The 13,141-nt window shown below is 53.6% G+C and overlaps 2 protein-coding genes across 2 annotated transcripts; both read left to right on the top strand.

The window, feature by feature from the left end:
• Positions 1–1,632: 1,632 nt before the first annotated feature.
• GCG54_00011273 (uncharacterized protein) lies at positions 1,633–2,027 on the top strand (the record flags this gene model as incomplete). Its single annotated transcript, XM_045411178.1, is given in 3 exon segments — positions 1,633–1,731; positions 1,831–1,890; positions 1,905–2,027. 3 exon segments carry the CDS (start codon positions 1,633–1,635, stop codon positions 2,025–2,027), a joined length of 282 nt encoding a protein of 93 aa, XP_045268236.1.
• An 8,622-nt stretch (positions 2,028–10,649) lies between these two features.
• Positions 10,650–12,522, top strand: GCG54_00011272 (Multicopper oxidase abr1; the record flags this gene model as incomplete). The annotated part of the gene is made up of 4 exons (XM_045411177.1): positions 10,650–10,979; positions 11,032–11,177; positions 11,229–12,374; positions 12,435–12,522. 4 exons carry the CDS (start codon positions 10,650–10,652, stop codon positions 12,520–12,522), a joined length of 1,710 nt encoding a protein of 569 aa, XP_045268235.1.
• Positions 12,523–13,141: the final 619 nt, after the last annotated feature.

Here is a 13,141-nt window from a genome sequence, read left to right as displayed (position 1 = left end):
ATATAGGCCAGAGGACTGCCAGTCGGCATACCCGCATCGGAACCAGACGCTGACTACAGGCGCGAGCGAGGTTGAAAGAGGTGGGAGAGCCATATTGCACCCATCAGGGGGAAGATGGATGATGTCTAGACTGCGGATGAAGGTATGCTTGGAGTGTTGGAACAGGAACCGGAATCGTCTCCTGTTTCCGAGTCCCAACAGCTGGGGGGACGGGGTGGGATCAGATACCTTCAGATTATCTCGATCACGTACGACACTTCGCTCGACGAAGCAGCGGCGCGGTAAAGTTGAGAGACTAGCGTGGTACTTGTCGAAGCATACGTCGAGGACGCTTTTCACCTCAGTTCTCACAGACCAGCTTCAATCAACACCCGTAGTCATCGTTCCAGCCCCAGCCTTGGCTCTGGCAACCCGGTGGACCACAGGTTCTCAAGAATCTCGAAGCTCACCGCCTCACAAGTTTCCTACGCTGTGCGGAGTAACCCGCGCGAGGTGAGTCTTCCTGACATGCGGCACTTAAAATGCATCAAAATTGAGGATAAAGAACACGAACCTGCTTCACGAAAGGGGCACCATCCAGACTTTGGGGGAAAGCGCTGTTTGAAGTCCCCAGTCTAGACTTGGTCTTCTGAAGGCTTGTTCGGTGGAGTTGATGGCCAATGGCAGGGAAGTAGAAATGGGATACGATACCGCGCACCTATCTCGCCAAAAGGTCTTGTCTGGTTCGTTCACATGAGCCCTGAGGCATTGCGGGCTTTCCGGGTCCTGGTATCTAGCCTCTCTGAGTCTTGACTGTCAATTTGAGTGATCTTAGACTTATAACTCTTTAGTTCGGATAACCCAGTTCAACTACTTACAAGATGAATAAAGAGCGATTGAGTAAAGTTAGTCGGGTTGTGATGCTCGACCCGAATTATCAATCTTATTCAACTTCTTGAATCTTCTACAATGGATGAAGACATTGCATGGCAAGTTTCAAAGAAACCTAATTGCGCCTAAGCGATATCTTGTTTCCATAAAAAGACGGTCAATGATTCAGGCCTTGAAGAATTCTCTATCTCCGTCACCTAAAGTCTTCGTCTAGAAGCACGAGCCAGTCATTATTGTGTTCCGTTGGATAGTCTTCGCAACCGCCCCACATTGCCGTCGGTGAAGCCAAACCCCCTCCCGAGTTCGCATCGGGTTCGCTTTCTTCTCCGCGGAACGACAGTTGTCAGCGGTAATTACGAACAAACAAATAGGAAATAGGTTGAAACCACCGCCAAGTTTATTCCCCATTTTTGGCCCTGACGTCTACTGAAAATTAGAGTAATAAGGCTCGGATAGAGTATGTCGGGATGCTCATTTCTGAGTCTAATAGATTGAGTTGCGAGTCAGTCTGCGCTGACCTAGCCTCAACCAGATCAAATAGGCAACTTTCCATCAAACTGGACGATCCAACTCGTGTAAATTTGAATAGTGATTAAATGATCAAAGGGAGTACTCCGTCTTGGCAAAGATGTAAATACATCGCGCTTCCTCTCGGAATTCTGGGGACTGAACATCCATCTAGTCACAGTCGTTCGTTCATCACAACTTCGCTCTCTTGTACATCCTCATAAGAAATCGGCCGAGTCTCCACCGCCAGTCACGATGCGTTTCTTCCTTGCTTTCCTCCTCGCTGCGCTGCAGATCTCCTTCGCGAGCGCCGGCCTCCGATTGAAACAATGTGGAACTACATTCCCTACCAACGTGAGTCCTCCCCCCTTCAACTTTGGCTGCGCTTAAACCCGCCCGCGCCTCTTTTGGCATGCGAATTATCAGTCGGCTAACCTTGGGCGCGTTCATCAGTGGGTTTCCAACTGTAGCCCGACGGACCAGCAGGACTGCAAGACTCTTTGCGGTCAGAAGGTGAGTTCACGCAGCTCCGTGATGCGCCTCGAGAAGAGCGCGTCGAGCAGGGTAAACGTCCCATCTTGAACCGCATTGTGCTGACTTTCGATGCAGTGCCGAACGGAAGGAGGGCGACAGATGGCCAACGGAGCTGATTGCGATTGTTACTGCGGTCTCGCGTAACGCCCACCCTTACAGCCTTAAGTTTCCTCTTCATAGTCAATTTCTCGGTGGGAGGGTTTAGCAAGACGAGTTAAATAGCGACTTCAAAAAGCATTCAATACCCAGAGATGTTCAATGATTCGCGTGCTTCGTCGGAGGTGCACGTAGTTTCGAGGTTGACGTGTATCGTTCACATAAGACCTATATATTTGCAAGTCAGCTAAACCAGCATGCATACTTGCGGTACATTAGCTGTAGAAGTGTTGCAACCCTCGAGACAAAAGAGCATATGTGCTTGTCAACCAACTAACGTCAGTAACCAGCCGTAAACTCCACAGCTCCAACCCACTTGCCGGCCTCCCCGGCTCCCGAAAGCCTCGCCTCCATACCAATTGCATACATTGGATCTGGCCCGTCTGTCCCGTACATCGAGCGGCGTACGCCATCACTGCAAGAAATCGTGACGGGACCGAGCGTGACTCTCACTGAGCACGCCGCATCATGTCGAGCGACTTCTTGGAGCTCATCGGGAGCATAATTGTGCCCATTTCTTGCTTTCAGGAGTAGCTTCAACCGCCTTCGCAACTCTTCACTCTCCTGAACTGATGTGTCCGACATGAAACGGAAACGCATCCTACTCAGTCCGTCCCGGCTGGTCCTTTCTTGGCAGGAAGATTTATCTGCCAAATACGGGGACAGCAACCGAATCCTCCATTGCGAGTTCCTCGCAAGTGGGATGAATCAGTCTTGGTTTCGAGCCGAAGCTACCAACACGCGAATCGATATTAGTGTGCTGGAAGCAAATGTCCCTGAGAGTTCCAATGCACGGCAACCCTAAGTTGCCGAAACCACAAGAGCCATCACCATCAACATAGGCTCGAAGGCATCTAGCACGTAAGTCCCTCCGTATTTGGCTAGGTCACGAGCTTGACTCGCGATGACGCGCGAATGGGCGGCACTCAAAGCATCTTCAGACATAGGAAGAACATCCCAAAGTCAAGTGGGCGTTCTACAGCAACATCGAACCAACAGAAATATCAGGCTCGGTCAAGTTTAGTATCAGTCAAACATATTCGTGATATCGACAGGCGAGAACAAGCTTCACTTACCTCCGTGGGAGAAGTCCGGGTTCATTCTAGATGTGGCGTAGTTGTCAGCTTGAGCTTATACAGCTACAACTCTAACAAATCCAAAGATCAGCCGGAATTCCCGAAGACAGGATATCAGGCGGGAATATCAAGGCTGGGTGAAGTTGTCAAAATGGTGTCAATTCAGTAGAACAAAGCACCCGTCATCAAGTTCAGCCAAAAAGCCAAAACAAAGGGGGGGTCACTGTTAACTTCAAGGAGTTGGTTATCCAGACTTTGGGGCTTCTGGGCCTCCTAACTGGCATATGTAGGGTCATGAAAAGGCTTGTGATTCTCCTTTGTTTACGACCTGGAAACTGATGTTGGTGATGGTGGTGGTGGTGGGATTGTTGAATCACCAGCACGTCTTTCTGTGAGGCAAAAGGCGTCCGCTTGGAACCAAAGTACATGCAAACATACAGACGGAAATAAGTACGTAGAAATTGATGAACCCTTTTCAAGTACTCCCCGTTTCCCTGAAATCTTATAGTCCCATGATATGAGCGTACGCAGTCTACTCAGCGGAATTGTCACGATGTAGTTGTGAGAGTCTGGTGCTCCACATGCTGACGCCGCGAGTGGTGAAACAAATGGCTGATCAGAGGAAAAGCGCTTCACATGCACACCGTTCCGAGATATCGCCTCATGACTAAAGTATACCAGTGCGATGGATGGGAAAATGAGACATGCGACCTACGCTTCTGGTTGAGTTCAAAGACATCTGTCACAGTTGGCGGGTTATATTAAAGTTATTACACCCATACTGTCGGGACGTTTTTAACATCAATCTCGTTTCGTGTATGCAGTTTAGATCGAGATAGGCCGTAAAGAGCCCAGCATGCCGAAAACTTTCCAACCAGCCCTCAACGTCCAGCCGAGGCGACATGTTCATCTACAAGTTAGACCCTCGCGAACTGCAAGACCGCCCACCGGGATGCCCAATTCACCTGATGTAATGTAGTTTGCGAAAGCCCTACATTGAGAGGTCTAGACACGGCGGTGCCATGGGCAAAGAAGGATGTGAGATAAAGCAACATGTTAGCGAAGGGCTCGTGTTCGGTACGGAGCTTCCCAGCCGCCCGGTGCCCATCCACACTCGCCCGACCTCTCGGAGAAGGCCATGTCAATGGCATGCGCCCTTGTGTCGAGACTCTACCAGCCAGACTTTGCCCCCGTATCCAAGGGCACAGTCGACGGTACGCCGAGAGATCGTGCAGGTGGAAAAGAAAGATGGCTGGTGAAGTCCCAGTGTCCGTCCATTGTGTACGCAAGCTGGAACCGAGCGCGATGCTCGTAAAAGTCCGTTTGAATGACCGCAGTTCCGTGGAATTGTTCCAATATGTGGGGTGCCGACGCGGTTGGGCGGTAACGAGGGAGGTCAGTGGTCTGCGTTGCGATCAAAGCGCGAGCAAAGACCCAACCCTCTGGTTCCTGGTGTCAAAGCACGGAGGGTTGACAGGAACCCACAGGACTTTGGTATGTCTTTTCGACTAATTACTCCCGGTGCGAACTGCTTCCACGGAGTCCATTGGCAGTAAAATCCGTGGGCGCATATAGCTTCCTTCGTGGGGCAATTGTCGGACGACGACTGCTCGTTCTCACGGAAAGGGGCTTTTCCGCTGTACAATTGAAACGACGTTTATTTTTGGATGAAGTCGAGTGATTGAAAAGTATCACGTGGATCCTCGAGGGCTTCTGCGTCTGCCGCGAAGCAGAACATCTGAAAGCGTTCCATCACACACGCAGTCCAGCCCCGGACGGCGAGATCCGGAAGGACCCACCTCCGGCACGGCGACCGACCGGCCGGGTGGATATGTCTCAAGGCCGCTTAACCGGAGAACGATCCAGATTAGGAAAGCGATGGACTGTTTGACTTTGACACCTTGGTCCTGCGCGGCGTCAGCATTCGAATCCGCACCAACGGGAGGCAACTAGAAGGCGTTAGCTGGCACGACTCAAGCTGACATTCAATATCGCTTCGGTCGCACTGAAGTTCTGTCAACCCAAGCCGGTCGCGCCACGAAGTCAACCGCGCAGACTCCCCCGCTGATCCTTGGCAAGGGAGGCTGCCATTACTACGCCCATCTTCTGAGTGTTCAGTGGGATGACCTTTTTTGGTCGTCAGCCGCCAGGGTGCGGACTGGGACCAGGGCCTGCTGCAAGGCTCGGTGAATAAAAAGCGCTAAGGCGGGATGCTTCACACCCAACCATTTATAGAGGGATTAGGGCTGGTGGGGGGATGCAGGATGCAATATTTCCTCGTCTGCGCATGCAAATGCTGGGTTGTAGATGCGCCTGTGAGTTACATCTGGGCGCGGGAAATGACTGCAAGGGTCTTGCTCCCTGCGAAAAGAGTGTGGATGGCCATGCCATGCTCAAGAGCCAGCTGGAATATGCCGGGCTCGGCACAAAGAACAGGCGGTGTCCAGGGGTATGGTGCTGACCACATCGTTGGTGCTGCTCATCTGGCCCTCGTATCAGGGTTGCAGCTTGTCGATAGCCATGGGCAGTGGCGATGGAACGGTACGCATGGCGTGGTAGCGAGGCACAGCATGTAAAAACCGGCTAGCTGATTTTGATTTCAACGTGCTGTTGCCTCTGGTTGTTGAAGTCATTGACAAGCAGTGGCCCTACACAACATATCTGCCGCTGTGTCACCACCGCTGGGCACGAGCTTAGAACCCGGAGCTCTGGCCCAGCCGTATTGTTGGAATACGGATGCAAATCGGGTGCTACTTGGAGATAGCTGCAATGGAACCGTTGCTTTTTTTCTCCGATTTGCGTAAGCGGAATGAAAAAGTTCCTTCTTTGGGGATGGTGAGATCAGCCGTTGAAAGTTAATTCAGAAAAGAAGAACGAAGCTTAGCTTAGCTAAGGGAAAGACGGTGAGATGAGAGACAGGCGAAACGAGAGACAGCGTCAAGCTAAGCGGCTATACGGGACGGTAGAGCAAAACAGACGGCGTTCGTGGTCGCCAAGAAAGGTGTGTGATCTTCCATGACCGTGCAAGTGCTTCGATAGCATCTGCACGCAGCAGAATCTTGTTGCTGAGAGAGACCGAGGGTTCAGCATGCTGAGCCTAGGATTGGGGCAATCAGGCGTGGCCAATCCTTCCGGCTGTGCTTTTCTTGTGCGTTCCCTTGAACTTGGTGCCTTTTTTCCCGCGTTATCAGTAGACCTGACGTGTCGATCTTGGAGCTAATCGCGTGGCTTCTTGTTTGACATGCATCGTAGCAATAATAGTGGCTCGGGAGGACTGACCAAGCAATATTTCCTCACTGTGTAACTTGAGCGTTGCCCCAGCCGAGGGAGCGGGGGAACAGAGATGGCGTCCCCTGTCCGTCACTTTGACAAGCATTGGCAGTTTGTGCAACTTGGGCCATCCGATCGTGACGGGCGCCGCGGAATGAAGCGTCTCAACTTTGTGGAGTGCAGATGGGAAATGGCGCATAGCTGAAGTCCATGATGTCAAAGTTGCTTCCGATTATGAACAGCCGTGGCTCACTCGTGTCGGGGACGCTGTCAGCGAAGCAAAGGAGGGTTGACAATTTGGAGGTTTTGGTTAGCGCGCTGTGCAGGGTGTACCTGGGGTCGCGGAAGTGGCAGCTGGGGCACCGAGGCGATCAAAAGATCTGGCACAGGGATCAGCGGGCAGGGTGCGACGGACAGCTGCTGGTCAAACACCATGGTCCATGGCGGCCCATATGCCGATAAGATGAAGGTTGTATCGGCAGCTTACCTTGAGTTGAACCAGGGTGCCTCAGCATGGTGTGGCATTGGGGCCACCTGAGAAACCAAGGGGCCGACCTGACGGTCCGTAGTCGCGTTCGGTGAGGTGGATCAATCGTATTCTAGGGCGAGTCCATGACGATAAGCGGTAGGTTTCCAGGCGGGGCTTCGCTCTGTCGTCGACTTGTTGGTTGCAGGCTTGATTTTCCTCATTTAACTGTACGAAGTGCAGCGCGAGAGCCGGGCAACGACTAAGGCGTAGTAGCAGAGATGAAGCCAGAGGCTGCACCTGACAATGTTGTTGCGTGTTCAAGCCCGCAAGCCCAGCCGGAAGGAGAACATGGTTCTGTGTGTGTGTGTGTGTGTGTGTGTGTGTGTGTGTTTGAAGTGAGGCGTCTTGTCCATTGACTTTGGGCTTCATCTGAGCAGCAGTAGCATCATCTCGAGTTGTGTCGGTTTGACTGATAGGTGTAACTGTCGCGGCGGGACGAGACGAGCGGAGCGAACGGGCCGGGTTTTCGGACTTATTGCTCTAATGAGGCGCCGCTCCCTGAATAGAACAGAACAGCACGGCGACTGTCGAACGGAGGGCACTCGGACACGGACTCGAGCCTTAGCCTTCAATGAGGCGGAGACTCCAGAGAGCTCAGAGTCAGTCCATCCCTTTCATCGCTGGGGGGAAGTCCAGTTTCGAAGCAGAATACTCGGTACGGATAGCAGCTTGATAGCGGCTGCTCCCCACTGCGGGTACTGTTCTGACTGCGAAGGGATGTGCTCGTATGCTGGTTCCTGAATCAAGCAAGTCTGGGTGCTTCCAAGTCTCTGCTGAGATGGACCGAGTGAAGTTGTTGCCCCTCCTCTCCTCCGAGGATTGATGGTGCTAATGCAAGGCGATGGAGGATTTGCAGTGGTAGTAAGCGCATGATGCGGCAGGTAAGGTGCCCTGCGAGTCGCGACTGCGGTAAAGTAAGGTAGGCTATGTGCTATCTGTCCATAGGGTAGGTACTTGGATGCAAGCGGGATAAACTTACTGTACCTAAAGGAAGGCCATTTGCATAGAAAAGCCAGTGCAGCTCAAGGCTGCATCTGTACGCAAGACATGAGTTACCTAAGGGCACTGAGGGCACTGAGGGCACTGAGAGCAGGAGCTGCATCCCGCCCCCCATCTCCATCCTCCGACTATTTTTGATGGTGTGAAGAAAGGGGGCCCAAGAGGGTGCGATCCGGCCGGCGCCAACAATGAAAGGGAGGGGGGAAGACTCGCATCTCAGGGCATCTCAGGTATCTTCCAGAGTGCTTTCCATCGCCTGGCCTGACCTGAACGTGAAGACGGACAGGGTACGTATTTTGCCGTCCAGGGTGCACCCCCTAATGCCTCTCCCAGTTGCCTCGATTCTCCCGATTGTTTCTTCCAACTACATGGCTTGCCAAGTTCAGATCTGTACGCGCACATGGACTCTCATCGGTCAACGCCAACTGCTTGTACCTCGCCCAACGCAAGACACCACCACCCAACCCCACCACCGCGGCCCTGACTACAGCGACCGGCCCATCCCATGTCACCGTGCGCCCACTAGGTATTGCTCTGGTCACGCAGCTACCTACCTACCTAGGTACCTACGGCGGTATGTATGCGCATACGCAGTACAGTACAGTAGCTCTGCTGCGTAAGGCACTGAGCCCCCCGCAAGCTCAAGCTCCAGCTTCGTCAAGCCCGACTGTTTTGCGGATTCTTGCGGATCCATCTTCATGTCGTGGGACAAGATACCTGTTAGTCCAGGGATTGGATTGCGCCAATGCTTATTCCCACGAGCCGTCGCCTGCCTCTTCATTCTTGTCACGGCAAGAGACTATCTCAGCCGGCTATCCCGTTCCTCTGGCCACTCGCTAAGATAGCGCCAACGGCCCCTTGGTCTGACAAGTCTCGCCGTCCAACTTCGCACTACAGCTGTCGTTGCATCCTGGCCATCGCAGACACCTCAGCTACAGAGGCACAGGCACAACCGTCCATGTACGAGAGGCCCCGTACCACGGCTCCGCTCTACCCGGCAGAGCCCAAAAGTTCCCGATGGATGGACAGGCGTTCGGCATGTACTCAGTACAGATTACCTTGAGTCTCCTTCTGGGCCTAGCACCGAAGGTCTACTTAGACTTGCCTGGCCTTAAACTTGGCTTTTGAGACATGGCAGCATGCGTCTTCCGAGGTAGTCTTCGACGCCACCAGACACGCCTCGCATGCTCGCAATCCAGGCCTCTCCAATGTCATCTATCTGATGCCAAGATGTCGAAAACTGCACAGTCGTCTCTCTCTGGGAATTTCTTGGGACGGAAAATGCGGCGGACGGAGTACGGCGACCATCCCATGCCGTCTGACTGCACCTTGACCAGCCTCGGTCTTCCATTCGCCAGCCCCGACAACCCAACCTCGACTCGGCAAGGTCTACCGCCATGACGTCGCCGTGTACCTGAGCGCTTCGGCCGAACTAGACCTGCAACTTGGAGCTCTGCTCTGCTTTGCTCTGCTCTGCTCCCTGGGCAGTCGTCTTGCGAGAGGGTGGGAGCTAGCAACCTGCCGAGGAACCGTTTTGCGCTACACTACCTGGTCTCCATCCAGGCTCAGACGACCTCGTTCTCGTAAGGCGTATGCAACCGCAGCAACTGCACCTGAGGCCGTCCAAGTCAGCTTGCTTCGACGAACTGCCCACTTATTCGCTGTTTGGCGATCTACTACAGGGTATCCCTCACCTGCAGAGCCAGGGATTCGCGCAAACACCTTGCTGCTGTAATCCTGCAACTTCTGCCTGACAAAATTTGTTTGTCTTGGAAGAGCCCTTATTGCATAGTGGCGTTCAGTCGACCGCCCAATCATGCCTTCAGCATCGGTGTTTTCTACCTTTTCATATCTGCTGCTCGGCGGACTACTGTATCCTGGAAAAGCCGCAAAGCACTTATCCAAGCGTCTGGATATGGTCTCTCTCTGTCTGCATATCGGCCGCTGAACGGTTTTCTGCATCTCCCAGAATCGCGCATCTTGTGACCCGCTTCAACGGTCACGAACAACACGATCGTGCCGCCGCTGTCTCAGTCACATTGGATAGCGAGTGCTATCCGCATACCACCCACTCTTCCGACGCTCATTCGTCTGAGGGTTTGCATGCCATGCTTCTGCCATGTCCACCTACCTGACGCCCAACTCTACCTATGATCCCAGATACCATTGACAAGGTCTAGCCTCCCCCTCCTACTAGCCTGCTGCAGGCAACGGACATCCGGCCATGCAGCAAGCTAATACCAAGCTGTGGCTTATACGCCTGGCCACGACAAGACTCGAGTACCTGCCATGTGCGAGGCAGTCAGCACAACGCCGTATGTCATCTCAGCCGCCAGCCTACTCCTCCGGTGCCCGTCTCGCCCGAGCATCGATCGACTTGCCAAACCCAGGCCCGGTTCCATGTCAGAGCTCCAACTTTACCAACCAGCCGGGGCCGGCCGGAGTAGGAAGGTTGGTGTAGAACCATCTGCTCGCCTCCCGCTCTGGCCTTACCAGCCCATCGCGTGGCATTCTTTTATAACCATCATCTTCTTCCCTCCTCAGACCCTGACTTTGGAACCTCACTCCTCATCCCATCCGCCTCTCGCTTTCTTTGGTGTTTCCCCTTGCATACGCGCTTCCTTTCTCCACTCGTTCGTTGGAAGAGTATCCCCTAATCACTTAATACAACCTACTAGGCCTGGTCTGTCTAGTCAGGAACGCCCATCATGGTTCGATCTCTGCTCGCATTGGCTTTTGCCAACATTGCCCTGGCCGGAACGGTCACCTACAACTGGGAGGCTACCTGGGTTAACGCCAACGGTGGAAAGAACGTCACGAGGCCTGTCATTGGTATCAACGGACAATGGCCTTGTCCCAAGATCGAGGCCAACGTCGGTGATACCATCGTCGTCCACCTGACCAACAAGCTTGGCAACCAGACGACCGGTATTCACTTCCACGGTATCGATCAGATCAGCACCAACTGGATGGACGGCCCCAGTATGGTCACCCAGTGCCCGCTGCCTCCTGACTCTTCCATGACCTACTCCTTCACTGTAAGTGGGAAATATAGCTTCATCAATGAACACAGGAACTAACAACAAACAGGCCAACGCTGGCGGAACGTACTGGTACCACTCTCATAACATGGGCCAGTACCCTGACGGCATGCGCGGCCCCTTGATCATCCACGACCCCCAGGACCCCTATGCTGGACAATATGACGAGGAGTACCTCCTGACTGTCTCTGACTGGTGAGTTATCTGCGCAGATCCTCTAGACGTGGCTCATCTAACACCATGCAGGTACAACGATCAGAGCATTCCCCTGGTCCAGAAGATGCTTGTGCCGTCCAACGCGCATTTCCAGCCGCCCATCCCCAATGGCATCATCATCAACGACGGCGCCACGGCCAACTACAAGTTCGAGAAGGGCAAGACCTACCGTTTCCGTGTCATCAACTACGCCGCCATCGCCTCCTTCATGTTGCACTTCGACTCTCACGATATGAACTTGATCATGATTGATTCGGCCTACATCAAGCAGAAGCTCACCTACCAGATCCGCATCACTCCCGCCCAGCGCTACGACATCCTGATCAAGTGCATCGACCGTGACAACCGCAACTACCCCTTCCTCATCTCCGCCGATGTCAACCGTGATTGGTCCAACAAGGCTCTTGACCAGTCCTGGCCCTTCAACGCCACCGGTCAGTTGGTTATGGACCAGAGCAAGCCCTTCGGCACCGATTCTGTCGCGGAATGGAAGCCCTCTGACGACTCCGTCTACGAGCCCTATGGCGACGAGGCCATCCTTCCCGACGCCACCACGACCATCCAGTTCAACTGGCAGTTCTGCTTCGACAGTGCCGGTATTCCCCGCGCCTGCGTCAACGGCAGCCCGTACGTCGACCAGAAGGTTCCCACCCTGTACTCCGTCGCCTCCACTGGTGAGAACAACACCAACCCTGCCGTCTACGGCGCCGTCCACCCCTTCATTGTCAGCTATGGCGAAATCGTCGACATCGTCGTCAACAACAGGGATGACGCCGTCCACCCTTTCCACCTTCACGGTCACCACTTCCAGGTCCTCAAGCGCCCTGCCTCCGGCACTGGTGACTGGCCCGGTGCCGACCGTGCTCGCCTGAACCAGAAGCCTCCCCGTCGTGACACCGTCTCCGTCATGGGCAACTCGTACGCTGTGCTGCGTTTCGAGGCTACCAACCCTGGCGTCTACCTCTTCCACTGCCACATTGAGTGGCACGTTGAGATGGGTCTGACTGCTACCATCATCGAGGCCCCTGAGATGCTCCGCAACCTTACCGTCCCTGATGACCACCGTGCTGCCTGCGCCAAGCAGAACATTCCTGTCGAGGGCAATGCTGCCGGCAACACCGAGAACGTGCTTGACCAGACCGGCATGAACTTGACTCCCCCGGTCACCTATGTCGGGTAAGTCCATGCTCAAATCGCCCTTTCCCTTGCTCACTTGAGGCTAACCATATCCCACAGTTCCACCTACATCCCCGCCGCCGCCGCCGCTCCCGCCCCGGCCCCGGCTGCCAAGCTCCGCTCCCGCGTTGTCCGCAAGAGCATCTGAGAATGAGGCCTCAAGCACCCAAGGACATACTGCGACAAAAGCAACCCCACGCACATCTCTTCACTTCTCTTATTTCATATCCCGAATGAGTCTCCGTACCGTTCTTGTACATAGTACCCATGATAACCATGTGGATATGCAAACTCAAACCCCCTTTTGTGTATTTTTCCTTTGTCCGGAAGAGAGATCAGGGCCTGTTGGTGGCGGAGTAATGTTGTAATCCCACCAATTCCTCCGTTACCTGGGGCGCATCTGGTAGATTGACAGACCTCTTTCTTATTGTAGATGATGGTGTGGAGTATAGGTAGATAAATAGTTGTAGACGGATAGTAATGAGAGCTGAGGTTGAACCTCGATTGTCGAAATATGGTACTGCTTTTGTGACTGCGCTCGTGATGCTTTTGATGGCTTCGAGCCGTGAAGGTGATTGGAGCTGAAGGACATGTGAGTCAAAAGGATATGTGAGAAGAATGGGGATGAGCCTTCTAAGATCCCCCAAGCGCTTTAACATCCCATGCTTCGTTTGTTATGCGCAGACTTGCACATGTCTCTCGCAGTTTGTGGGACTCTCTAAGTAGTATGAAATGAGATGTGTTTCAGAATAGGTTCAGTAGGAGAG

Source organism: Colletotrichum gloeosporioides (genome assembly GCF_011800055.1).
Source record: "Colletotrichum gloeosporioides strain Lc1 chromosome Unknown consensus_17, whole genome shotgun sequence".
Lineage (NCBI taxonomy): Eukaryota > Fungi > Ascomycota > Sordariomycetes > Glomerellales > Glomerellaceae > Colletotrichum > Colletotrichum gloeosporioides.
This window is presented reverse-complemented; position numbering and strand designations above follow the sequence as displayed.